We start from the raw sequence: 25,965 nt of genomic DNA on the forward strand, positions 1-25,965 counted from the left end.
ATTGAACGGTTCGTATCACAATAAAAAGTTTTCGTACAAAATACATTGATCGAAGCGGGTTTCACCCTCGTAGCAGTAAATTAGCGAGCTACAGAACCGTGAGGGTCATGAAGTCATTTCCTTAAGTATTAAAAACCGTTACATGGAGCAATTTTAGAAGTTTCAAAATTAACCATGCCAGGTTAGGTAATTGCCATGATCTTCCCCATGATTTCAGGGGCACTATTGTGTCCTTAAATATGGACGTGTTCCAGTCATCTCTCTCCATGCAATCTTAAGCTCTCTCAATCTCTCCCTCTCTGATCTCAATCTCTCTCTGGCAAACCAAAGAACCGCGACAATGGAATTGTTTCAAAGAACCAGAATATCGAATGTAAGTCCTCTTCTTCTAACTCAATTCATGTTGGTAAATCTTCTCTCAAAGTTTAATATACCTTTTCGGTTTTTTTAATCTTTTCATAATTGGCTCTTCAGAGAACTTGTCAAAACAATGTATACGGTTAAATTCCGCTAAGAGCTTTTTGGGATTTTTTTCAAAATTTTTAAGTGAAAGTCATAATTTTTAACTTTCGATTCGTCTTGACGTGACGAATTAATAATTCACAAAAGTTAGGTTCAAAATTGACAAACGCAATTTTTTTTAAATAAAGACAAAACAAGGAAAAACCCAAAAATCCTAACGGAATCCATTGTTTTCATATCATTTATCTTCGAGTAATGTGGTTTTGGAGTACTATAGAATTAGAGCCTTACCTTTTAGTGTTTCCTCTACAATGGAAGTTTTTCTTTTCCCCGAAAAACCCTTAGGTAAAGAGTTTCTTAAATCTGTCAACCAAACTAGGTGTCTTCGGTTGGTTTAAACTTTAAAGTTTAGGGTTTTTTATTTTATCTGGGTTTGGGCTTAATCCATTAGGTGTTCGGGCCTCGGCCTTTTTGGTGTGGGATTAATGCCTTTCGGGTGTCTTCGGTTGGTTTCTTGCCAATCGAGGGTTTGGGTCTCGGACCAAGCAAAAAATTAATCTTTAACTTTGTTAGGAATATGATGTTGTTCTCGTTGTCCTTTTGTTTTTTTTTTTAACAATTTCAAACATAAATAAAACTTTTTTGCCTTTCAAAAAAAAAAACCAAACTAGGTGTCTCAAATCGGTTCTGAGAAACCTAACAAAAAACTGATTGTTAAATAGAATTTTCCTTGGTTTTTGGTTCAATTTTTGTAACTCAAACTTATTTCTACTTTCCTGGATCAACCAGATTATCGAGATCGCTTTGGTATTTCTCACCCTGGCTCTAGCAAATTCAAGAGTGGTAGAATCCAGGAAACATCGGCCCACGCCATTGTGCAATTTCCAAGCAATAAACTGCCGCAAGCACAGCGCAGTTTTGACGGATTTCGGAGGCAAGGGAGATGGAAAAACATCCAACACCAAGGCCTTTCAATCCGCCATCAACCACCTAAGCCAGTACGCGTCAGACGGTGGAGCGCAGCTCATTGTGCCCCCCGGAAGATGGCTCACCGGAAGCTTCAATCTCACCAGCCATTTCACTCTCTATATCCACGAGAAAGCCGTTATTCTTGCTTCCCAGGTAATTTTTATTATTTTCGATCCCGTCATGTCAAAGAAATTGAATTAAAAGACCAAGATAATTTCCATATATGTGCAACTTGCGCGTACGATTAAATTGATAGATAAGTCCGTGTAAACTTGCCCGGACACCTTCGAACAAAAAAAAAGAAAAAAAGAATTGTTCCTCGTTTTAAAAATCGCTGCTTATGTTTGTTATTAATTTTGTATGTAAGGAGATTTAAAGGGAAAATTCCTTTTCTAATTATTCCTTAATTAGGCACCCAGTTGATGATTTGCTCCTAAAATTAATTTAGTATTCCCATATTTGACATGATTACTTGGTTGATCAGGATGAATCCGAGTTTCCTCTTATTGAGCCATTGCCTTCGTATGGGAGAGGAAGAGATGCTCCTGGCGGACGCTACATCAGTCTAATTTTTGGAATAAATCTCGTCGATGTCGTTATTACAGGTAATTATATCGAGTATCGATCGGATATCTTCACCAATTAGTTCTGTGTGTGTATGACGCTACCATATATACACAGAGAGATTGAAATAATTCGATGAAAATATTGTAATTTTTGGATTTGATGATGATTAGGTGGAAATGGCACGATCGACGGACAGGGCTCACCCTGGTGGGTCAAATTCCGCGCCGATAAGCTGAAATACACCCGGCCCTACCTTATCGAGATCCTGTATTCAAAACAAATTCAAATATCCAATCTCACATTGGTAAACTCTCCATCTTGGCACGTCCATCCCGTTTATTCCAGGTAATTTTAATTTGATCATTTCTGGATCCCCAACTGTGTTTAATTGTGTGTATCATTTTTGTTTTGCACACAGTAACAGCCCAATTTATAATCACTAATTGTGGCCTTTTGATTTGATCAAACCAGCGATATTATAATCCAAGGGCTGACAATCCTTGCCCCGGTTGATTCTCCCAACACTGATGGAATTAACCCAGGTAAAGATTCTCCTTTCTATATAATCTTATGACTATTTAGGCCTGTTCCGCTAAGAGAAAGAGGGTGATGTCAAAACTGATGCTATTTTATCAGTGACAAACAATGAAAAGTTTTATTCGTCTCGATTAGAAAAATCAAACAAACATCAAACTTAATATGCCTTAAAATTTTGAAAAAGTACGGGAAAAATGAAAACAAGTCAAGAAAAAGAGGGTGATGTCAAAACTGATGCTATTTTCTCGTCTCCGATTTGGTTCAACAGATTCCTGCACGAACACCCGCATCGAAGACTGTTTCATAGTCTCCGGCGATGACTGCGTAGCGGTAAAGAGCGGGTGGGACGAGTACGGCATCAAAGTCGGACTGCCGACCCAGCAACTCGTCATCCGCCGCCTCACGTGCATCTCCCCGGACAGCGCCGTCATCGCCCTGGGCAGCGAGATGTCCGGTGGCATCCAGAACGTCAGGGCTGAGGACATCACCGCCATCAGCTCCGAATCCGGGGTCCGGATCAAGACGGCACCCGGACGCGGGGCCTACGTGAAAGACATCTTTGTACGACGTATGACCTTGCAAACCATGAAGTACGTTTTCTGGATGACGGGCAGTTACGGGTCCCACGCGGACGACGGGTTCGACCCCAAAGCTCTGCCCGTCATCCAGAACATTAATTTCAGGGATACGGTTGCCGAGAACGTTACCATTGCTGCGAAGTTGGAGGGGATTAAGGGTGACCCGTTTACGGGAATTTGTATGTCGAATGTGACCATTGGGATTTCGAAATTGTCGAAGAAGAAGCCTTGGAATTGTAGCGACATCGAGGGTGTTACGAGCAAAGTGAGTCCTCAGCCGTGTAGTTTGTTGCCGGACAAGGAGCCTGGGAGTTTGAAAGCCTGTGATTTTCCAGAGGATAAGCTGCCTATTGAGAGTGTTCCGTTGAAGACTTGCTCTATCATTGGTGGGAAATATTTCTGAGATGTAGCTGTTTGATTAAAACCATATTGGTTCACAATAAAATTGAATGCAATGAGAAACTTTTGCTAGTTTGATCTCTTGATAACTTATGCTACATTTTATTGGCCGTGATGGAGATACGAGATAATAGACAGATTGGAATATATAAACGTAAGAATCCCATGAAAATGTAGTTTTGAGCATATCAATATCGGTAATATGACCATGTTTGACCAAAGTCAGACAAGATGTTCGTAGGAACATAAAAGTACCAAAGATCCAATCTCTTTACGTATGTGGTATGAATCAATATCCAACGATTGAAATTTAGAACCGTGGTTCTGATGAAATAAAGCCACCCAAAGTGTGAAGAAATGAATTGATTTCCTGTTCAAAAATAAAGAAGTGAATATATAGATCCGAATGATCTCTCTATTAAGAAAGGTGATTCAAGTAACATCTATATAACAGGGAGCACCGGCTTTTGAATTTTCTATATTTTGCACCACCGAATTTATACATAATTTTTTTTTAATAGCTGAGATTTACCGGTAATATAAGATTAGAAATATACTTGGAAAGAATGAATATTTGAAAGAAGAATGAAAGAAAAACTAAAATTAATATTTTATAATCTTATTTTGATTTCTTATTTTCAAATTTTTCTTACTTTCCTAACAATTATCAATCAAAAACGATTACCGTGATCTAAGGTTGTCGCTCTCTTCCTCACACGTTACTTCCAAAACAGATTCCAATTTTGAATCCAAAACTATTTTCTCTCTCACACATGCATTTAGCGTGTGCGCGCGCTCTCTCTCTCTCTCTCTACAAAGAATTACTCTTGGCCGAGAATTACTTTTGGCCGCATCAAATTACATTTGGTCGCATTTAATTGCACTTAGCCGCATCGAATTACTTTTTGCCGCATTGAATTGCTGGCCGCATCGAATTGCTTTTGGCCAGGAATTACTTTTGGCCGCATCAAATTGCATTTAGCTGCATCGAATTGCACTTGGCCACACCTAGTTGCACTTAGCCGCATCGAATTACTTTATGGTCTCGCAATTCTTTGCGGCCAAGTGCAATTAGATGCAGCCAAGAGCAATTCTTTAATTTGCAGCCAAGAGTAATTCTTTGTGGCATGAGTAATTCTTTACAGCTAGAAGTAATTCGATGAGGCTAGAAGTAATTAAATGCGGCCAAGAGCAATTTTTCGCAGCCAGGAGTACTATTTTGCAGCCATGAGTAATAGTTCGTGGCCAATAGTAATTCTTCGCATCAGATTCTTTTCTTTTTAACTAATAGGTAAGAGAACAAAATTGTTATTCAATACAATTGAGCTGTTGGTTTAGATGATTTGGAGTTTCATGATTTGTCTGGGATTGAAAATTGCAAGTTTTATGTTGGACCGTTTTGGGTCGACAGAGTTTCAAACTCTACTCTTTACTTGGTTATATGTAATTTTGGAACCATTTTGTTTTTCTATTTTTCTAAGTCAGCGATAAGGATGTCACTTTTGAGTGATTGGACGTTCAAAAAATTGAATTCAAGTTGGAATCCCGTATGATTATACATTCTTAATATCTCTTATGCTATCACTGGATGTAACTAACGGAATTAAATAGATTTGGTAACATTTGTTGTATTAGACTATTTTATGAACTTGGTTAGATGGGCCATATTTAAAGCTTATTCTTAAAATGAAAATTTCTGAAAAGTAGATTTTGTTGGAGAAGGAAATTTTTTTCTAATTCACGGTTATTTATAATGCTCCTCTCACATGAGGTGGGACCATACACATATCTGAGACTCACCTCATATGAGATGACGTTAAAAAGAACCGTTGTATCCAAAAAAACCTTCGGGAAAGTGGGGTTTCATTTAGACTATGTTTAGAAAGTATTGCTAGTAACTTAATATATAAGACCAATGAGGTATTATATGTACAGGAAGAAATAGCCATAAACAATCTTGGAACTTTTGATTTTACTTGACTTTGGTGATGATCAGCATAAATCCGAAGTGTCTAATTCTTTGCTTTCCCCTGTGGAATTAGTGCAAGAAGTTTAACGATTACTGCAACAGTCCTGCATTTCAAGAAAGAAGACTAATGGATGAGCTGAAGGTAAAAGCATCACAAACCGTTAGCAAGCTAGATATGATATTTGGGATCTTTGGAGAACCATTTGATCTTACAATATCAGTAAGTAGCAAGTCCCGTGGCTCGAGCATATGGATCACATCACCCATCCTCGGCCTAATTTCAACATCAGGATCCACACATCTCAGAGCAATCAAGAGAATTCGTTTTAGTTCCTTCAATGGAGGCATTTGAGGCATCTTAGGATCCACAACTTTATCGTAGGTTTTCTCTGCAATCATAGACTTCAACCAGTCTATCAAGTATACCTGCAATTGGAGATCCATTTTAGCCTTGCATTAGGTATGAAGCAGAGGAAAAAAGAAGCATTTGATTGCATCAAAGATAGCAACCTGTGTCTCTGTTCCACTGGAGTCCTCTACAGGGGTCTTTCCAGTTATAATCTCCATGAGAAGTATCCCAAAGCTATAAACATCAGTCTTCTCATCGAAAACACGAGTATAAGTATATTCTGGTGCTATGTAACTATCAAAAAAAAAAAGGGAAAGCTAGTTAGCGGAGAAGACATTATGCCTAGTTGAAACTCAAGGTAGCTAAATTTGAGCATTGGGAGTCTGGGACTGACCAAGACATTCCCAAGGGAGAAGTTGCAATATGGCTCCAATCTGACCCTAAAACTTGCGCGACCCCAAGATCAGATATCTTAGGATTCCATTGGTGATCGAGCAAAATGTTGCTTGATTTAATGTGCTGATGGACAACCTTGGGTTCAATATCCTCATGCAGGTACGCCAAGCTGAAAAAAAAGAGACCAAATCTCTCCCAATTTTAAAACGAATATCTGATCGGATATATGGTAAGAACAACATGAGTCTAGCGAATGAAGGATTTAGCTAGAGCGAGCTAACCCTTTTGCAGTTGGTTGGATAATGTTCATCCGAATCTTCCAAGTTAGAGGGCTAAGTTGTCTTATGCATCCATGAAGCCACTGGGAAAGATTGCCATTGTCCACGTACTCGTACACAAGCATCCTATATATTTACAAACAGAGAAAAAGGATGATATAAAATCAAGCGTTTTAGATTGCCTGCCTAATATATTAGGTATGTAGACACAAATTAAACGAGATTGAATAAATGGTACCTGAAAGCTCCTTCAGTAGAGTATCCTAGCAACTTGACCAGATTCCTGTGTCTAGCATACCCAATTGCCTCCACTTGTGCTACAAAGTTCTCTGCTTTACCACTGGGTTCAACAATTTCACTGATGTGTAAAATCTGAAATAAACTAGTACTATCTAAATCTGCTAAAGGTTGGATGAAGTGCTTCAGTATAATTTTGTCAACAAGGTTATTTAAGAGCATCTCCGCAATGTTTATGTACTAGCGGATATCTGTGCCTAAAGACACGTCAGAATGTATTATAGTCTTAACTTAAACAAATTGTCTGCACTACCCAACTGCTCTACGGAATAGTTGTAATCTCCACAAAGTGTCAAATACCATTTTAAGATATTTTCCTATTTGATCACATAAGGCAACATTATTTTACATTGAGATACATTGCCTAAAAAGTGAGGATAAAGAAGGATAAATTTATTAGAAGAATATTCTTTGTGTCTTTTAAAAAAGAAATGATCTGATAAATTTAACATGAAGTGATCTAACAGTTATAGAGATTGCTCTCATTTATATGCCTAGACATTTTTAACAGAAAAACCGCTCTGTTTTAACAATGCTAAAACAGGATGACTCTATGCTACCCGTAAAAATTTCGTTACGTAATTGGTTGGAAGCACCACGTGAACATGCCACGTAGTAGTCCGGGACTAATATTGAATAATTACTCATCCTTTATAGAGGTTTGTGGATACGCCAAACCGAGATTATCATAATAGCACTTTTTTTGGGTAAAAACCAGCACTTTGGGACTATGCTACAGTTGGAAAGTGTTTTGTACCCCAAGAAATTATTTTTCAACAAGTGGTACTGTGATAGTGAGATGACAAAAACACGTTGATCGTCAAATAATTACTGAAATTAGAAAGCTTTAAAAGGGTATAAGTTACGAGATTTAAATTCTTTCCGCCGCCGATGGAAATGGCAGATTTTTTACCGCCGTCCATTGTGGATCCTACCATACGTTTATTGTTATAATATGAATCGTTCATTTTGTAGGGTGAGGTAGTATATTCACATAAAAAATCAGCTTGATTAGATATCGATTGATCAATCAAAAGTTCAATTTTAATTTACAAAATGGACATTGATCTTGTCAAGTTAAACTGTCCATGATCATCCGTTTTATAAATCAAAATTTAAATATTGATACACCTATTGATATTCAGTGAAGCTAATTTTTTGAATGTGAATACTACTTTGCGGATCCTACAAAATAAACTGTTCAGATTGGCAATTAACGCAACATGTGGTCCAAAATGATGGTGGTGGAAAATCCATAGTTTCTGCCGCTAGTAGAAGGAATTTAATCTCGTTCGTTATTAGCAAGATTAGGTGCTACTCGTTATTGAAAGCCATGTTGAAACCAGTATGGAGTCAGAACCCACATAAAATAAGAGACTATTCATTGGTCTGGAAATTTTTTTAAAGCTCTAAAGTCATGCATATAAACGAGATCTACAAAACTAAATATATAAGGCTCGTAATATTGTTTGTTATAATAGTTTCAACACAACTTCCTCCGGTTAGTTGGTTGGTGGATTTATTCTTACACACTCATAGTCTTGACGTGGATGACTTATTTTTGACCGAACTACGGAGGAAACTAGCTAGTTGACGTGGGCATAAGCTGAGCGTATATCACAAGATGAATGGTTCTCTTAGGCCCCGTTTGTTAACCTGATTTGGCCTTGGGATTGGACTAACAGTCCCTCCGGATTGGGAAACCCTCATTTGATAACACAAAATCCCTCCGGACTGTAAATCTCATAGATGAGCAAGCAAGCCCCCTGAATGGGATATTGCTAATACCCATATGGACTTGTTATTCATAATCCAATCCTAGGTCTTATGAAGTAGAAAGACAAAATTGCCACCGGAGAAATAGATCAATCACCACCACCATCACCACCGAAGAAAAAGATCACCACCACAAAACTCATAAAAAAAATATGTATGTATATGTGCAGAGAGAGAGACCTTGATTATGAGCTTGGTTGGGTCATTGTCTTCATCGTTATCGTCTTCGTAATCTCCGTTTGGTTGGATTTTTCTGTGTGGTGTGGGTGTGTGTGGGCTGAGAGAGAAAGAGAGAGAGGGGAAGTGTGTGTGCGTGTGTGCTGGTTTTTTCTTGTGGGTGTTGTATCTTTTATTTTTCTGTGTGCGTGTGTTGTTTTATTTTGTGGGGGAGAGGCAAAAACGAAAATTAAACTATCAATTAAATCTCATCCCATGTGAAATAAACACGATATTAATAATCTCGTCACCTAATACCATCTCAAACAAACATACTCATTACCAATCTCAATTGTAATCTCATTTCCATACAAATCTCATCAATCTATCACTGTTACCAAATAAGGCCTTAAAATGCAATTGCATACCAACTACCAAGCAAAGTGAAATGGAGAATAAGCTATATATAAATCAAGATGAATAGAATTACCCCAATCGAGTTTATTGAGAAAATGATGTAAAGTGTGTTTTGAACTCCGTACATATACTGAAGTTTAAACACGCAATCACAGTCCTCTACCACCAAACACAAAACAACATCCCTCTTTTATGGATAGTGTTGTAAAGTTGAACACAAGAAGTAAATGTACTTTTATTAATCACAAACACTTGTACACTAGATTTGTATACACACAACACCACACAATCTAGGAAGACCAACTTTTAACACAAACTCTTAAGTACTTTAGACACCTTTCTCACTTGGACTATTTCACTTGCACTCTTTTGTTACATCGTACACATGAGGTCACCACTCCTATTTATAGAGCCCAATAGAAGTTTATAAGGACAAGTCTAGAACATATAAGTACAAGTCTAGAACAAGGATTCTAGAAGTGTCCAAATAGGCTAGGAAGATACCATCCTAATCCGGAAGGTTCTAGTAGAACCCGGAGGCATCTAGTATGTTCTACTATAATATTCCAAAATATCTTGGAAGCGTCCAGGAGACTCTAGCAAAGTCTGGAGGTTTTCAGAACTTTCTAGTGAAGTCTAGATGCTCCCGGAATAGCCCGGAAGTTTCCGAAGAGATCCGGTAGACTCCGGAGGATTCAAGAGAGGCCGTGATGATCTTTCAACAAGTGCAAATAAAACCTCTCCTCTTATAAATAGCCCTAGGGACTCACATTCTAGGAGTAAGCACACACAAAAGAGATGACATAATGGCATCGATCCAGACGGTTTACGAGGGGGATTATCTGATTCACGAAGATCTGATCAAAGAAAATTATTCGTTGGTGAATAATCAAGATCTGCTGAAAGAATATTCTAGTGTTGAATCTGTAGAGATGATCAATAGCGGCAAGTTCAACCAGATACACACATATTGACACACATACAATTACCTGTCATGCAACAATTTCTTCACCGCTACCCGCATGCCGTCAAACAGAACACCGCGATAAACGATCCCAAAATCTCCGCTCCCAATCACATTCTCATCAGCAAAGCCATTCGTAGCCACTTCAATTTCCCTTGCCGTATACCACTGGTACCCCACCTTTGCGTCCGAAACCCTGCACGAGTACCTACTAGCCGCCGACTCCAAATCCGGAGTCGGCCACGGGCCATTTCTTCTCTCCTGCTGCCCGATGCCCAATTCGATCTCCCTGCCGTTCCGCGACAATAGCCTCCTATCCAGAGGGCTGAGAGAGGAATGCGGGTTCTTGGAAATCGCGGATTTTAGGGTGGTGAAATGGATCCTGCTGGGCTTCTTGCGGCGGCGGCGGCAAGAGGAGAAGTAGAGGGAGAGAAGAACAAGAAGAATCAGAACGATGATTAGGAGAGTGCAGATGAGAATTGTGATCCATAGTTTGATGCCGAAGAAAGAGGTGTGATTTGTGAGCTGGTGAGGGAGAGAGGCCGTGCCTGCTGACATAACTAGAAGGAATGATCTATCAGGGTTCGAGGAGATAGACTGATTTGGAATGGGGTTTTGGCTTTCGATAGGGAGAGAGCTGGAAGAAGTGTTATAAGTGTAGTCCTATGATCCTATCAGGACTCATTCTGTTTCGATTTCGAATCTGGGCAGAGCAACTGAAAACCGTGAGTAGAGGGAATGGAGTCTTGATAAGGTGTGGAAGCGACCACTCTGGGTTGGTGTACAACCAAAGGATTGCCGCTACTTTAGTAAGGGTGGGGCTTCTTGACAGCTGACTTCCTCGCATTGACCCGAGATCACGTGCTAATCGCGTGAGTCTAATTGTGAGGCCCAAATGATGGAATTGAAGTTGTAATAATCAATTCAAATCAATAGAATTACTCCGTATGGACATGTATAGTGCTCAAAGTATTTGATAGCACATGCGAGATTTTGATATTTTAAGATCTTAAAAGAAAGTAAATTTCTAAATCTTAGATCCAGTCACCAAGCCAATCTCATTGGGCTAAACCTCTCTTCTTGACTGATCTATCTATGTGGTTATTTTTGTTTTACTTCCGAGCCTAACTTTTTTCTTAAAAAATGAGAGACCGAAGATTTTGGATGATTAAATTGACTTTTCAACAACTCTTTGGATTTGATTCCATCATTATTAGCGGGGAATTCGATTAAAGTTTTCCTGTAGAAACTGGCACTGTAAGAGTTAGCATACGAAAGATTTTGAATCTAAAATCTTAAAAAAAAAAAAACAAACTTTTTAGTTTCAAGCCTAAACGACCTGTCTAGTCCTCAAAGTTTCATCAAAACCTCCCATAGTTGAGGTGTTTAGCAAAATGATTATCTTTCCTAAGATTGTATAGTAGGAAAAGTAGTCATGTGAGAGTTTTTTTAAAGAACGGAAAAGATATTATTAATTTTTTGAAAATATATTGCAAATATTAAAAAGATCTTAAACAGAAGATAAATAGTTGATAGTATCTTAACAAATAATATTACGGGCGGAGGGACAGGGACCTCGTGTCCCTGCAGCGCCCTGAAAGGATTGCAATTTGCAGCTAGACAAAGCACGGCCGTTTTGGCAAACAAACCACCCAGTTGAGATCCCCCAAATTATCAACAACATCGTTTTGGGTACAAACGAATGTGTGGACTCATTTCGGGGTTCCACGCAAATTATTTGTGATGGTCAATAAGTTTAAACTAATTGTTCGAGTGATTATAAAAAAACCAACTTAATCATATAATTACAAAAAAATTGATTTAACCTTTTAATTTTTATTCAGAATTTAAGATTCTGAATATTGAATGAACTTTGAAAAAAGTTTAGACAATTGTGTGCCCTCTATCACCTTGATCTGAACCACAGATATTGAACGGCTTGTTCAGAAGAGCAATCATTAAAAACATAAACTTAATCGGTCATTTATAGATCGAGAATAACTTATTTACGGCTTCTCCGTGAACTAAGTTATCACAACACCCAATATTCCTCCACTATGTAAGTCACCAAAGTAACGTCACATTCTTGGAAAGTTTAGTTATAACTTTAAAGTGCTCCAAATTTCATTTTGGTTGAAGCAGTGCGAATATTTTTTTTAATTTCATCGTAAATGATTATAATTAATTTTTGTTTGTAAGAGTCTCATAATTAAGTATTTGCTATTTATTTGGAACCCTATAAAACAAAAAGTTGATTATAAGAGCCTTAAAGACAAAAATTAAGTAGGACCTTTTAGAATAAAATGATTAAAAAAATAGATTTTCGCACTGGTTTAAACAGATTAAAAATTGGAGCACTTGATTTTTTTAGACAGTTTATATATTAAAAAATTTCATTAATAAAGTAAGTGCTCTAATTTTCAATCCGTTTGAACCAGTGCGAAAATCTTATTTTTTGATTATTTTATTCTAAAGGGTCATACTTAATTTTTTTTCTTCTAGTGCTCTTATAATCAAGTTTCTGCTCTACAATGGTCCCAAATTAAGAGCAAATACTTAATTATGAGAGTTTTGGAGACAAAAATTAATTATAACCCTAAAAGATTCTAAACAAGTACAATAAAAATATCGAATGGCATGAATTATTTGCATGGGATCCAAAGTGAGTCGATGTGGGGAATCTCAACTGGGTGATTTGTTTGCCAAATGATTGCCTTAACATGCCAAAACGGCCGTGTTTTGTGTAGCTGCGAATTGCAGCCCTTTCAGGGTGCTACAGGGACACGAGGTCCGAGGTCCGAGGGACAGTGATACAAGTAGAGTTAGTTGACCTCCTCACTATTTTTAATTTCTCACAAGGACATCTTATAAAATCAAATTTTACTATTTTGACTAGAAATGAAATGATTTTTAAAGGTTAGACATACAAAACCTCATGTCAATTTCAAGTTTTTGACTTCACAACCTAAAATCTATCTCTCTAGATAATATTGTGTATGCACATTTTATGCCCTATTCAACTACGGGGTTAGCATCTATCTTATCGTTTGGAATACGTCGGAATAAGAATATACATTATTGCAAATGACAAATCAATGTAGAATCACATTATCCCTCCCGTATCCTGTAGTAAACCAAAGATCCTTGTATCAATCTCCCTAAGATAAGAAAGTGTTACTCTAATCAGTATTCCTAATAATTATTTTCTTAACAAAATTATTGTATTTATTCAAAACATTAGAATGAAATCACTTCAGATATAAAAATAATAGGTATTTCATTCACGATACTTATATTGTCATTTATCTTCAAATTTTCGGCCATCCAAACACAGCTTCAAAATGATTTTCACAATTTTGAATTTTTGAAAATCAACACTAGTACTCCATTAGCGTGCCAATGGATGCTGCGCTGCATGACAAGCTGTGATCATAGAAGCATCACTCGTGCATAGGCAGCACGTGCAAAGCTTGCTAATACCCTTTTAACGGTTCTACTCCCAGAACGTTCCAGATTTCAATCGAAAATATTTCTGGAATGCATACAATTTTTTCCCCATAACTGCGAATACTAGAGTAAATAATTCCACTTATCTTATAGTTACATAATCCTCGAAACGCTCCGCGCTTTTGCTCTCAATCTTCACATTGTATTCGCGTTCTTAATTCTCGCACTCGCGAATTTCAGTAGCATGACATGTGATTCAAAAATACTTTCAAGTACGCTTGCACTCACACACGTGCATGCAAATTATGTAACTTACGAATCTCAACACAATGTGCCAAATAAGACCCTCTAGTCCTATAAAAAAAATTTAAAATAAGACCCTTATGGTTAGACCCTGTTTCGCTAAACTTTTAACACTTTCTATTCTTATTCAAATTTTTTTCGCGTTTGTAAATTTTGCCCCAAATTTTTATAGATTATTGTTTCGACTCAAGACGAATCGAAAAAGTAACAAAATTTTATCTTTACCCAAATATTTTAGAAAATAAGCATTTTTTTGCTGAAAAGTGATTATTTTCCAATTTATTTGGGTAAAAGTAAAAAAAAATACTTTTTTGATTCGTCTTGTCAACCAAAAAAATAAGGTGCAAAATTAACGCGAAAAAAATTTAAATAAAAAAACAAAATCCCAAAAGTAAAGTCCGTACTGGACAGGATTGGGTACATTTTACTTCTACCACGGCAAGTCTGAGGTCCCGACGGGGAAATCCTGACCGGATTCCCGACCGCCCGTCGAGCCCACTCCGATCACCGGACGGCTGATTCGAGTCGTTCAAAAATTCTAAAAAACAAAATCGAGTGGGCCCATTGGAAATCAACGGGCATCCGACGTGTGTAGATAAAAAATGGAGTGTTTGGATCGGCCACGTACACACGTTGGATGCCGTTGATTCTTGCGTAGGTCCACTCAGTTTTTTTTTATAAAATTTTTGAACGGCTCCGATCAGCCTTCCGGCGGTCGGAGTGGCCTGGCGGACCATCGGGATTCCGGTTGGATTCCTCCGTCGGGAACCGTAGCACCACTCAATCTCGATTGTATTTGTACCCAAAAAGAATTGACACACTAAACGACGTCGCACTGGCTGCTGAAAATCTGTCAGCTCATGTCATCTACCCTTGGTGAACCAATAGAAATCGCGGATAAAAAAAAAAAAAAAACCAATGGAAATCCCAAATCCCCCCTTGAAAGATTCAAAAAAGCCCAAAGCAATTTTAAAAAAAGAAAAACAGGAAAATCGAAAATATCCAGACGAAGGTAGAAGCCTCCAGAAGCAGAGGCTCCCGCCCCTGTTTTGTTGGCTAACAGAAGGTCCTGGAACGCTTCCCCTCCACTATATATACCCATCGTCTTCTCCACGCGAAGAACAACCCAGCATCAATTCGTAATCCAAGTACCAGTGCGATCGCATTCTCCAATCACAAATCCCTCTCTCTCTCTCTCTCTCTACATATATCTTTGCACTTGTTTCTCTCTCCGAAGCATTCATCTGTCTAAGATTCCTCGATGGCGGACGTTCAGATGGCAGACGCTGAGACCTTCGCCTTCCAGGCCGAAATCAACCAGCTTCTGAGCCTAATCATCAACACCTTCTACAGCAACAAGGAGATATTCCTCCGTGAACTCATTAGCAATGCCTCTGACGTAAGTACCGATTCCAACTCCTATTCCACTCGTTGATGTATAGTTATATGTGTGTGCATACTTCTGTTCTGTTGTTTGTGACACTCAATTGGGGTTTTTTGGTTTTTGGTGTAGGCGCTGGATAAGATCCGATTCGAGAGCTTGACGGACAAGAGCAAACTCGATGGCCAGCCGGAGCTATTCATCAGGATCGTCCCTGACAAAACCAACAAGACTCTCTCTATAATTGACAGCGGTATTGGGATGACCAAAGCAGGTTAGTACCACCAATCCAATCCTCGTTCCCTGCCAATTTGCACAGAAATAAAAGAATCTATACGCGGAACAACTGAACTGTACAAGTTTTTTTTTCCACCAGTATTGTATCTTAATTTTGGCCTAATTCTTCATATGATCGATAGGAGAAACTTCGGTTTATTTGAATTGATTTTTCTTTTTCTATGTACTCCCTTCGTCACTAACCTCAAAAGGTTTGTTCCTGAATTCAACGATTGAAATAGTAACGATCATAACTCCTAAAATACGCAGTACATAAATAGAATTATTTTTCTTCTTACAGTGCAATTTTTTTGGGGGGGGTACTTGAGCATATTTTTCTCCTTTACTTTGGGGACTTAGTTAGAGTAAGGGGAGGCTAAAAAAGCAATGATTCATTTGTTTTGCTCGCCTGGTTAAAAGAGAATTATGGGACATCTAATAGAAGAAATAATTGATCAAAACTGGTGACGGATAGTTGTTTTGGTTGTTGTGGAGGGGTTGATGCTAATGTATTTTGGGTGGTTGTTTTGCCAGATTTGGTTAACAATCTGGGGACAATTGCGAGGTCTGGGACCAAAGAATTTATGGAGGCATTGCAGGCCGGGGCTGACGTGAGCATGATTGGGCAATTTGGTGTTGGGTTTTACTCGGCGTATCTTGTTGCGGAGAAGGTGATTGTGACGTCAAAGCACAACGATGATGAGCAATACATTTGGGAATCACAAGCTGGTGGCTCATTCACCATCACAAGGGATGTCAATGGTGAGCAGCTTGGCAGAGGAACCAAAATCACCCTCTTCCTCAAGGAAGATCAGGTAACTAGACTACCCAATGAGTTAATGTTTGGTTGATTATAAGTCGTGGAGATGGGATAATTAGATGGAAAATTGAGATGCATTAATTTTTTTTTGGTATGCTCATATATTCCATTTTTTGGAACATCATAATTTAGATATCATAACTTAGATCCAAGAAGCATTTATGTAGGGATTCCATTACATTACATGAGTAGATAAGAGCTACCATCGCTTTAATGTACCGCGGGATTCAAAATCAATTAGTGCATACTTGAACAACAAACCATACGTATAATTTGGGAATATTGTCAATTAAGATATAGGCAGTAGAGTTTCTAACAAATGAGTTGGCAGTGGAGATTTTAGCGAATGAGTAGCTTTAATTAATGGAAACGGTTATAAATGAAGTCGGTGATGTTTTTGCGGAAACATAACTCTAGTCTCTAAAGGGTGCGTAGCCCCGAGGAAGAAGAAAACACTTCACAAAGGTGCAGAAAAATACAACAGGGAGAAATAGTACTCCTAGTCTGATCTGCAACCAGTTAGGCAGTTATTCGGACTTGCTATTTAAGGCATTGATTAATTTTGGAAGGTGAACTGGAGATGCATAACTTGAAAGTTTTGAGATTGGCTATTTGGTTCTGGGACAACGAGAAATTTAGTTTTCATCTAACTTGCCTGCAACTTAGGAGGGAATTGCTGTGAATATTTGCAGTATTTTTAGGCATTCAATGTGTTGTTTCTGTTGCTGACTTTATAATCTGTTTCTTCAGTTGGAGTACTTGGAAGAGAGGAGGATCAAAGACCTTGTAAAGAAGCACTCCGAATTCATCAGCTACCCCATCTACCTCTGGACTGAAAAAACAACAGAGAAGGAAATTAGCGATGATGAAGACGATGAGCCAAAGAAGGAAGAAGCAGAGGGTGAAATTGAAGAGGTTGATGAGGAGAAAGAGAAGGACAAGCCGAAGAAGAAGAAGGTCAAAGAGGTTACCCATGAGTGGCAACTTATCAACAAGCAGAAACCCATCTGGCTTCGCAAGCCAGAGGAAATTACCAAGGAGGAATACGCCGCCTTCTACAAGAGCTTGACAAATGACTGGGAAGAGCACCTTGCTGTCAAACACTTCTCTGTCGAAGGGCAGCTCGAATTCAAAGCCATTCTCTTCATCCCGAAGAGAGCTCCTTTCGATTTATTTGACACCCGAAAGAAGATGAACAACATCAAGCTCTATGTTCGGAGAGTCTTCATTATGGACAATTGTGAAGAGCTAATTTCGGAGTACCTTGGATTTGTCAAGGGTGTAGTAGACTCTGATGACTTGCCACTCAACATCTCTCGTGAGATGCTGCAGCAAAACAAGATTCTCAAGGTGATTAGAAAGAACCTGGTGAAGAAATGTATCGAGATGTTCAACGAGATTGCAGAGAACAAAGAGGATTACAACAAGTTCTACGAAGCTTTTTCAAAGAATTTGAAGTTGGGTATCCATGAGGATAGCCAAAACAGGGCGAAATTGGCTGATTTGCTCCGGTATCACTCAACCAAGAGCGGTGATGAATTGACTAGCTTGAAGGATTATGTCACAAGGATGAAGGAGGGTCAGAAAGATATCTATTACATCACCGGTGAAAGCAAGAAAGCTGTAGAGAACTCCCCATTCTTGGAGAGACTCAAGAAGAAAGGGTATGAAGTACTTTTCATGGTTGATGCCATAGATGAGTATGCTGTTGGGCAATTGAAGGAGTATGATGGGAAGAAGCTTGTTTCTGTAACAAAGGAGGGTTTGAAACTTGATGATGAGACGGAGGAAGAGAAAAAGAAAAAGGAGGAGAAGAAGAAATCGTTTGAGAATCTCTGCAAGACAATGAAGGACATTCTTGGAGACAGGGTGGAGAAAGTGGTGGTTTCTGATAGGATTGTGGATTCCCCTTGCTGTTTGGTGACTGGGGAGTATGGTTGGACTGCGAATATGGAGAGGATCATGAAGGCTCAGGCGCTGAGGGACAGTAGCATGGGGTCCTACATGTCGAGCAAGAAAACAATGGAGATCAACCCAGATAATGGAATCATGGAGGAGCTGAGGAAGAGAGCTGAGATCGACAAGAACGACAAGTCGGTGAAAGATCTTGTGCTGCTGCTGTTTGAGACGGCTCTGCTCACTTCTGGGTTCAGCCTTGATGATCCCAATACATTTGCAGCGAGGATTCACAGGATGCTGAAATTGGGTCTGAGCATTGATGAGGATGAGGGAGCCGAGGATGATGCCGACATGCCTGCTTTGGAGGAGGAGGGAAATGAGGAGAGCAAAATGGAGGAAGTGGACTGAGGCTAGTTGAGGGTAAGAGAAGTTGGGTTTTTTCTTTTCTGGTACAAAGGGTATGAGTTGTTGATAACTAGCAGTTGTAATTGTCTCGAGTCTCTTGACAAAAGTTTTGTGTGTCTGGGAGGAGAATTCCTCCCTCTGATGGTCCAGTCTTGTGTTCCTTTTTGGGTTTGAGTCCTGTGTGGATGTAAGTCACTGGATTGTCCACTTGGGATCATAATGAAATAGTATGTATTGAGTCTTGGTTTTGGGCTTCCATTGGTTTGCCTCAGCCAATTCTGAAGTCATCGAAATTGGCTTAACAACCCAGTTCGGTTTTGGACCCCCATTTTGAGTGAAATTACAAATCCTGAAGATTTTTTTCCCCTTAAAATGAAAGGAAAAACGGATGGATCCTACTAAACCACTATGCCAAATAACTTTGACCTAGGTGGAAAAATTACACAACACATACAGCGCTTCAACGCAAAAGTGTAGCACTTTGACGCCATACTTCGGCTTTAAGACCAAAATTTTCTCCAACAGGTATCCATTTGGGGAGCCAAAAAATTAGGTGTTCAAGAAAGGCAATATACGGATCAAAAAAAAAGAAAAAGAAAGGCAATATAACCGCTAAACTGATCTGATTTGAATTGAACTATTTTATTTGGTCTTAGACTGCGGTTTATTGATCTGGTTATGGTTTTGAAAAATTAGATTCGGTAGTTTTAATTCAGTTACTAGTTATCGCTTTAAGAACCACGGTTAAAACCGAATTAGACCAGATAATACCAATACATATACGTGCACATGAACACACACATATAACAATGTAATTTAATTTGGTAGGAAGTCTTTACAAAATTACTACTATAATCATTCCATCAAGAATAATACGTAAGTATTTACTATTCATTATTCAACCTACCCAATATTGATCTTTTCTTATTCCAAATTTCACGACTTCATTTCAGCCTTCAAATCCTGTTGGGACTTGAGGAATGAGAGAAAAAGAAGAGAAAGGGAAATGTGAGGGGAATGTACCATTTACAGTTCTAAATCTTTTTACTTTCTCTTCTCTTTTCCTCCAAACCAAACAATTGGAAAGAAATTTTTTTAATTTTTTCTTCCTTTTTCGTCTTTCTCACAAGTTCCAAACAAAGGTGTGGATTCCATACTTTTAATTGTTTGCTTCGTTTCCTATTACCCATTGAGAATCTCTCTCTTGATCTCTTACAACCTTACAAGAATTAACAGGTTATTTTGTGGACGGCTGTTTGGATGGTAATAAGGTAGAATTAGAACCGAACCGAATCGAACTGAACCAAAACCAGTCTTGTATTGCAATTTGGATTTGGATAGGATTTACTCATATATTAGTTATGTTTTGATTCCTAATTTTCTGAAACTCCTGAATGATCCAGTTATTGAGTTTATAGAGAATTGGACCACTTTGGACTGCATGCATCCGTACAAGAATGCAAGTGGTTAACGGTAAAAAATACTAACAAGGCCATAATGATTTTATCACAATTGAAGTATTTTTGCCAAATTTTGTTTAAATAACACAATAGTAAGTTAAAAAATGACTTTCGCTCTTAAAAAATTGGCCACAATCATCCAAGATCTTGCAACATAATTGCATTTAATGACTTTCTACCTGCATAAGAAGTTAAAAAGTATTTAAAACATCATTTACTAAGGATGTGTTCCACTTAGGCCCCATTTCACTAACGTTATTTTTTAAGTTTTTATTTTTCACTTCACAAAACCGGTTATTCCTTCACAATATATCATTTTTAATTCAAAAAATAAGTATTAATTTCTCTTAACACAATAGGACCTTAACTAAAATAACTACACTTATTTTTCAAATAAATACTTATTTTTTGAATTAAATGTGATGTAATATGAGAGAATGACATATTTCGTAAAACGAAAAATAAGTAATAACCTTAGCGGAACGGGACCAAGCGAATCGCGTTTACCATATCAATAAACTCGCCAAGGACATAAACAAAAAAAAAATTCAGACATAAATATATGACGGGTGACGTGGCAGACAGTGATTGGATTAGTGACACCCCACGTTTTTGTCTCTATCACTACACTATTAAAATAGCCTTTTTACCGCGTACAAATCGACGGGTCGCGGTCTTAATTTCCATTCCAGTATGTTCATCGGCTCCGAGCCTCGTCCCTCCCTTTTCAAAACCTCATTTTCGTTCCACTTTTTACAGTAACAAAACTCAAAACACGCATTGGACATGATCACCTGATCCCTTCCTTGTCCAAAAACCAGATACATAATTCTGCTCTGCTGCATGGATCAGTGATCAAACGTTTTGGTTTCTACTCCTCTGATCGTCAACTTGCAGCCCAAGCTCGATTCTCCCGCTCGAACTCCACTGATTTTAGGGGTTTTGACTGCAAATTGACCAAGATCAGATTAGGTTTGATCAACATTCCCACATAGAGATCACAATGTGTTTGATGTGAAGTTAGACTTGGATTCAGCTGCTTATTACTGCATTGATCGGACACGAGTTGACAAGTGATTATCAGGTTTGTGTAAATGTAATGGCGATTATGTCTGAGAGAATGAAAATGAGTGGTAAAGCAAAGGAAGATCGATGTACGAAATTACACAAAGCTACGCCCAAGTAAGTTGATTATTGTTTAGTCTATTGGATAGTTGTGTACGGTGGAGTAAATATTTGCTTAATGTGTTCTCCTAATGATGCAGAAGCTCGAAGGTCACATATAGAGATGTTCTTTTAGTACCGTTTAAGAAAATCCGTAAAGACCTACCTCGCAGAGTCGACCGGTCCCGTTCGCGGTAAGGCACCGCTTTGTTTGATTAATTTACTGTTTCTATCGCTGTTGTTGCTGAGATTACTATTTATTGGAGTATATTTCTATGCAATTTAATGGTAATTTCTGAAGTGCATATTAGCAATGACTTTTTCTGTGCTGATCAATGTAGTAGAAAAAAATTAGGAAGTAACCTAGTTGTATGGTGGATCAGTTAAAGATCATAACTACTTTCGTTTTCCAATTGCTCAGGCATTCGAAAATTTGCTATACAAGAGCTTTCCTTTTGTCTTTGAGTCAATTGGAAGTTTGCAAAAGGTTACCGTGTGGATTCGATCCATCAACTTCATGGTAATGAACCTCCATAACTGCAACTCTTTGGTTTTATTGTAGTTGTTCACTAAAAATGTTCCTAATCCCACTTGCCTTTGCGCAGCAGTGAATCTAATGCTTCTTGCACTAGCTTATTTGACATGCAAAAAATACTTCGTACTAGTTTGCTATCACATGAATCTCGGGTTAGTCGATGTGGTTCATCTTCTGCTGCTAGAGGTGATTCTGGCAACTCTTCTCAAGGTTCAGGTGGAAAACAGGATGGTCATTCACGGGGATGGAACAACCAAGACAGAGGCTCAAAATGTGATCGTGATTCAGGTCCGTGTTGATATCGTTATTGACTGTCTCAATAATTTCGCACTTCTGTTTTACCAAGAGATGTATATTTCTCCAACTCAGTTATCTCTGTCTTTTATGGTTCTGAGTAGAACAAGTTTGTTCAAAAGAAGCATATCTTAGTGCCAGATTTTTTGTAGACAATTTCTCTTGCATGAAATTCAATATTGAGTAGTTCTTCGAACACATGTGGATTGGTGGAAGTAGAATTCTTGCATAGGTATGTATCTCTAAGAATTTAACTCAAAGATCTAGGCTTTATAGGACCGGTTGTGGTTCTTGGTTATGACTTATGAGGTTTTCAAGAAGTAATAGGTGTTCAGATTTTAAGTATCAAGAAGAACCTCGGTTAACTTAAGATCATAAAACCTAGTAGCCTCCTTGTTTTGCGTCCTGTAGACTTGTCAATCCATTGAAATGTGGGTGAATGTCATTAGTGTGGTTGCTTATTGATCCTATGTATTAACGGACTTTTATCAAAATTATTAAAAACATGCTTTCGTGAAACACTGAAAACATTTAAAATAGCCTCACTCAATGGGATGGAATTCACTCACCTGAGGTGTGGAGCTAAATTCATAAAAGTTCATCTGAGCTCTGCAGTTGGTGTGCTGATAGCCGATAGGCATTCAGGTTAGCTTTGTTGGCTCTTGATTAACACTGATAGTCAACAGATCAGTAGAATTGACACAGTCATTAAAGTATCCATATTGTTGATTGACAATTCAACGGGATGAGACATATAGGATGGAATTGCATTTGCATTGTCGTCTTCTTGTCTAGTCACCAAATGATGCAAAATCAAGAAGTTTCTTTTCATGTTGTGGATGCGGAACTCGTTAGACAGCTGAGCACTAATAAACATTGGTCTCGGCATGATTTTTGATGGTTTGCTGAACCAATTATTTTGTCATGCAGGCGATGAAAGCCATTATGGTCCTCGTTCTCAATATTTCAGGCAATTTCCTGGAGATGGACTTTTGGGAAGTCGTACTTCTCCAAATGTGTTCCAATGTACAGCTGGTACTTCAGCACCAAAAATTGAAGCACAACTTCAATATGAGCTTAGAAAGAGTGATAACCCCTATCCTCTTCCGCGTTCTTACAAGGTCGGGTGAGCTGCTTAAAATTTTGATTGGTTCCAATACATGGGCACTTGGTACTCTTAATGAACTTCAGATGGTGCTTAACCATGTTATTTGCAGTCTTTTAGCGAAAGAATTGACTGAAAAACATGTAAGGTAGGACATCTGGTTGAAAATTGTGATGTGCTATTCTTTCAGGAAGTACCTAAAGCAGGGGGGGGGAGTGACTCATATACCAAAGAAGCACAAATTTCTGCTGACAGCCTGAACAAGGAGAGAGTAGAGGACAAAAAACCAAAAGGAGGTAAGATTGCCTACATTGTTTTGTTGGATGTTCATCTTCTTGAGGGTTTCAGCTAATGAAAAGTTTCTAGAATGTTAAATGCTATCTTGATAGCGCACTATGATACAGGGTGGCATCTCTGTTCTTTTTTCCTTTCTTTGCAAACATAAAATTCCATCCAACAACAAATTTTCCCTAGTAGAAAGTGGGATGCTGGGAGCTGTGTGCTTCAAACTTCAATAGAGGGAAATATTACAAACTAAGAGGAAATTCAAACTCTCAAATCATATGTTTCCTAAAGGATTTTGAATCTGATGACGTCCCTCTCTCTGTCCTAAGACGTTCCGGTGGTACTGTTTCAGGAACTGTGACTTCAAAGCTTGATGGATTTCCGATTTCAGTGGCAGGAGATAATATCCTACATCTTGGTGATAAATATCAATCCGCTGTAACCAGTTCTCGAGGCATTAAATCTGGAAATCTTTTTGAAATAACTCAGGTGGATAACACTCAGGTGAATCAGTCTTACGATGATGATTGGGCTGAAATTGTATCAATACTCCTTAAGGAGCAGGAGTCAGAACTCAGTGCTATACCTGAAATTGCACCAAATCTCCCAACAGTGGAATCAGAGCTCAATCCGGTACCGGACTCTAATGATTCGGCATCTGAATACTGTTTGCCTGATGAGGACAGTTTGATATCATTCGATGACCTGATAATTCCTCAACATTTTGTTTCTACTTCTGGTGGAAGTTCATCCAAAGATTGTATGTTGCCTTCAAATGTCAAAACGGAAGTTTCGGACAAGTATCTGGCTCAAAGTGTTATGCACTGGGATGAAAGATCTACTGTACCTGGATATTACGGTGTGACGAGCCTGGAAAACTTATATCATAATCAACACTCTCAACTATCTTATCCACAATTCTGCCTTCCTCAGACAAATCCGGGACGGCCATCTTTCCGAGGATTATATTCTCATCAAGCTCAGATGAATTGCCAAAAAAAGTTCTTGGATCCAAAGACCACTTGTGGTACTTCACCTCTCGAACCCCATTTTAATGCAAGGTGCCGTCCTTCTGGAAGCAAGGCCAAGTCGAAAAAGCCAGATCTTTTTTCATGTTATTCACTGTTGCAGCAGCCAACCGTTTTCCCTCATTACCAACCAAATGAACTTTACATGGCACAAGTGGCTTCTCTTGCACAGGGTTTAAACCGCATGGAAATGCGGCCCTCAATCTATCAACAACTTAGCCACGATGGTTTCAGATTGCCAAATCCAGGTAGGTAGTGCGCTCTCTCTCTCTCTCTCTCTCTCTCTCTCTCTCTCTCTCTCTCTCTCTCTCTCTCTCTCTCTCTCTCTCTCTCTCTCTCTCGTGTGGATATATTCTTGGCCTCTCTTGGTGGGTGACCTAGAGTTACCTGTCCTCCTTGTTTAAGCATATCCGTCCAGTATGCTTGAGGTAATTCACAATCCAGGACATATAGTTAACATTGAGCTGCCTTTTCGGAATCAGCTTATACATAGGAATGAATTCATAAGAAACCCTTATCTCATTAGTAATTTGGAGATCTCCTTTTATAAAATGTTACCTTGATGTACGTCTAAGGGGACTTTTCGGCATTGCAAGAACTGGGGTGAAACGAGTTATTTACATCACATTTGTTGGAAGCACTCTTTCATACTTTTTTATTTGGTGTCATTTTGAAGGAAATAGAACATGTGGCAAATGATCTTTGATTTAGTTGATTCTCTATTTCTCTTTGCTTGATATGCGACTGTATTCCTTTTGGAAATTTCTGGCATTTTGAGGGAATCATTCATCGGATGATATATTAGTTAGAAACCATAGAGTTTGCATCGACCCGGCTGGGTCTGGGAGTCTATCCTTGAATCTGTTGGGCAGTACTTCCAGTATTAAAGAGAATCCAAAAATACACGTTAGTTGTGCAATTATGAAGATATTTGACCTTGTTGAGCATCAAATTCAATATTATGGACAGGGCCATATTCCTTTTAGTTGTATGGTATGCAGATCCCAGTGGTGGCGCTGGATACAGCAATCAAGTGTCGTGCAACAATTTCACCAAGACAAATCAGGAGCAAAGCTGCCATGGCGGGTCTAAACAGCTTGGCCAAGGATATTGGTGGGGCCATTAGATCAAAATTGGTTCTGATAGTTTGGTTAGATGATTTCACATGAATTTCATGCTAAGTTTAGAGATTGAGATTCGTATAAAGGTAAGGTTTAGCAAAAGTATATATACGTATATAACAACTTCTTCATTTCAGTTTTAGGAATGATAAGAACAATTGCTTCGAAGCCTTCACTGCGGCTTTCTTCTAGTGTATACTTTCTTGCTTATTGTCGTGACCTGGTTTAGGCTTCGTCTTGGCTTTAGTCCCTCAAGTTAACGAATACTCCCATTTTGAGTGGTTTAATTTCAATACAACACGCCAGTTCCTTTGAAACAGAAAAATCG

The 25,965-nt window shown here is 38.5% G+C and overlaps 4 protein-coding genes across 6 annotated transcripts; 3 read left to right on the forward strand and 1 right to left on the reverse strand.

Moving 5' to 3' along the window:
- Positions 1-222: 222 nt before the first annotated feature.
- On the forward strand, positions 223-3,601 carry LOC131319656 (probable polygalacturonase). Its single transcript, XM_058350024.1, has 6 exons — positions 223-373; positions 1,252-1,584; positions 1,916-2,036; positions 2,169-2,343; positions 2,470-2,540; positions 2,804-3,601. Exons 1-6 carry the CDS (start codon positions 341-343, stop codon positions 3,514-3,516), a joined length of 1,446 nt encoding a protein of 481 aa, XP_058206007.1. The 5' UTR covers positions 223-340; the 3' UTR covers positions 3,517-3,601.
- Positions 3,602-5,373: 1,772 nt separating this feature from the next.
- Positions 5,374-10,854, reverse strand: LOC131319657 (probable serine/threonine-protein kinase At1g01540). The gene is made up of 7 exons (XM_058350025.1): positions 10,140-10,854; positions 6,743-6,844; positions 6,508-6,630; positions 6,225-6,395; positions 5,992-6,124; positions 5,695-5,907; positions 5,374-5,585 (listed from the first exon to the last, which is right to left on the reverse strand). Exons 1-7 carry the CDS (start codon positions 10,670-10,672, stop codon positions 5,565-5,567), a joined length of 1,296 nt encoding a protein of 431 aa, XP_058206008.1. The 5' UTR covers positions 10,673-10,854; the 3' UTR covers positions 5,374-5,564.
- A 4,000-nt stretch (positions 10,855-14,854) lies between these two features.
- On the forward strand, positions 14,855-18,888 carry LOC131319658 (heat shock protein 83). Its single transcript, XM_058350026.1, has 4 exons — positions 14,855-15,263; positions 15,378-15,519; positions 16,056-16,336; positions 17,092-18,888. The coding sequence occupies exons 1-4, from the start codon at positions 15,126-15,128 to the stop codon at positions 18,646-18,648; spliced, it is 2,118 nt and encodes a 705-aa protein (XP_058206009.1). The 5' UTR covers positions 14,855-15,125; the 3' UTR covers positions 18,649-18,888.
- Positions 18,889-20,780: 1,892 nt separating this feature from the next.
- LOC131319659 (uncharacterized) lies at positions 20,781-25,962 on the forward strand. Of its 3 annotated transcripts, none has more exons than XM_058350028.1 (8): positions 20,781-21,287; positions 21,371-21,463; positions 21,691-21,789; positions 21,878-22,092; positions 23,029-23,219; positions 23,394-23,499; positions 23,841-24,764; positions 25,518-25,962. In XM_058350028.1, the coding sequence occupies exons 1-8, from the start codon at positions 21,205-21,207 to the stop codon at positions 25,640-25,642; spliced, it is 1,836 nt and encodes a 611-aa protein (XP_058206011.1). In that variant the 5' UTR covers positions 20,781-21,204; the 3' UTR covers positions 25,643-25,962. The 3 variants fall into 3 exon arrangements, with proteins under 3 accessions (XP_058206011.1, XP_058206010.1, XP_058206012.1); XM_058350027.1 differs by having other exon boundaries at positions 20,787-21,287; positions 21,875-22,092; XM_058350029.1 differs by having other exon boundaries at positions 20,787-21,287; positions 21,875-22,092; positions 23,880-24,764.
- The last annotated feature ends 3 nt before the right edge of the window (positions 25,963-25,965 follow it).

Source organism: Rhododendron vialii, chromosome 3a (genome assembly GCF_030253575.1).
Source record: "Rhododendron vialii isolate Sample 1 chromosome 3a, ASM3025357v1".
NCBI classification, from domain to species: Eukaryota; Viridiplantae; Streptophyta; class Magnoliopsida; order Ericales; family Ericaceae; genus Rhododendron; species Rhododendron vialii.

What these genes read in the sequence shown, in the direction of transcription:
- LOC131319656 (XM_058350024.1), top strand. Translation starts at nt 341, where the DNA reads ATGGAATTGTTTCAAAGAACCAGAATATCGAAT. An exon ending in CCGTTATTCTTGCTTCCCAG is followed by an intron (nt 1,585 to 1,915) that starts GTAATTTTTATT and finishes TTGGTTGATCAG; the next exon opens with GATGAATCCGAGTTTCCTCT. An exon ending in GTCCATCCCGTTTATTCCAG is followed by an intron (nt 2,344 to 2,469) that starts GTAATTTTAATT and finishes TGATCAAACCAG; the next exon opens with CGATATTATAATCCAAGGGC.
- LOC131319658 (XM_058350026.1), top strand. Translation starts at nt 15,126, where the DNA reads ATGGCGGACGTTCAGATGGCAGACGCTGAGACCTTCGCCTTCCAGGCC. An exon ending in TCATTAGCAATGCCTCTGAC is followed by an intron (nt 15,264 to 15,377) that starts GTAAGTACCGAT and finishes TTTTTGGTGTAG; the next exon opens with GCGCTGGATAAGATCCGATT. An exon ending in TCTTCCTCAAGGAAGATCAG is followed by an intron (nt 16,337 to 17,091) that starts GTAACTAGACTA and finishes CTGTTTCTTCAG; the next exon opens with TTGGAGTACTTGGAAGAGAG.
- LOC131319659 (XM_058350027.1), top strand. Translation starts at nt 21,205, where the DNA reads ATGGCGATTATGTCTGAGAGAATGAAAATGAGTGGTAAAGCAAAGGAA. An exon ending in CTCTTCCGCGTTCTTACAAG is followed by an intron (nt 23,220 to 23,393) that starts GTCGGGTGAGCT and finishes CTATTCTTTCAG; the next exon opens with GAAGTACCTAAAGCAGGGGG. An exon ending in TTTCAGATTGCCAAATCCAG is followed by an intron (nt 24,765 to 25,517) that starts GTAGGTAGTGCG and finishes TATGGTATGCAG; the next exon opens with ATCCCAGTGGTGGCGCTGGA.
- LOC131319657 (XM_058350025.1), bottom strand. Translation starts at nt 10,672, where the DNA reads ATGTCAGCAGGCACGGCCTCTCTCCCTCACCAGCTCACAAATCACACC. An exon ending in ATCCAACCAACTGCAAAAGG is followed by an intron (nt 6,396 to 6,507) that starts GTTAGCTCGCTC and finishes CTTTTTTTTCAG; the next exon opens with CTTGGCGTACCTGCATGAGG. An exon ending in TCTCCCTTGGGAATGTCTTG is followed by an intron (nt 6,125 to 6,224) that starts GTCAGTCCCAGA and finishes TTTTTTTGATAG; the next exon opens with TTACATAGCACCAGAATATA.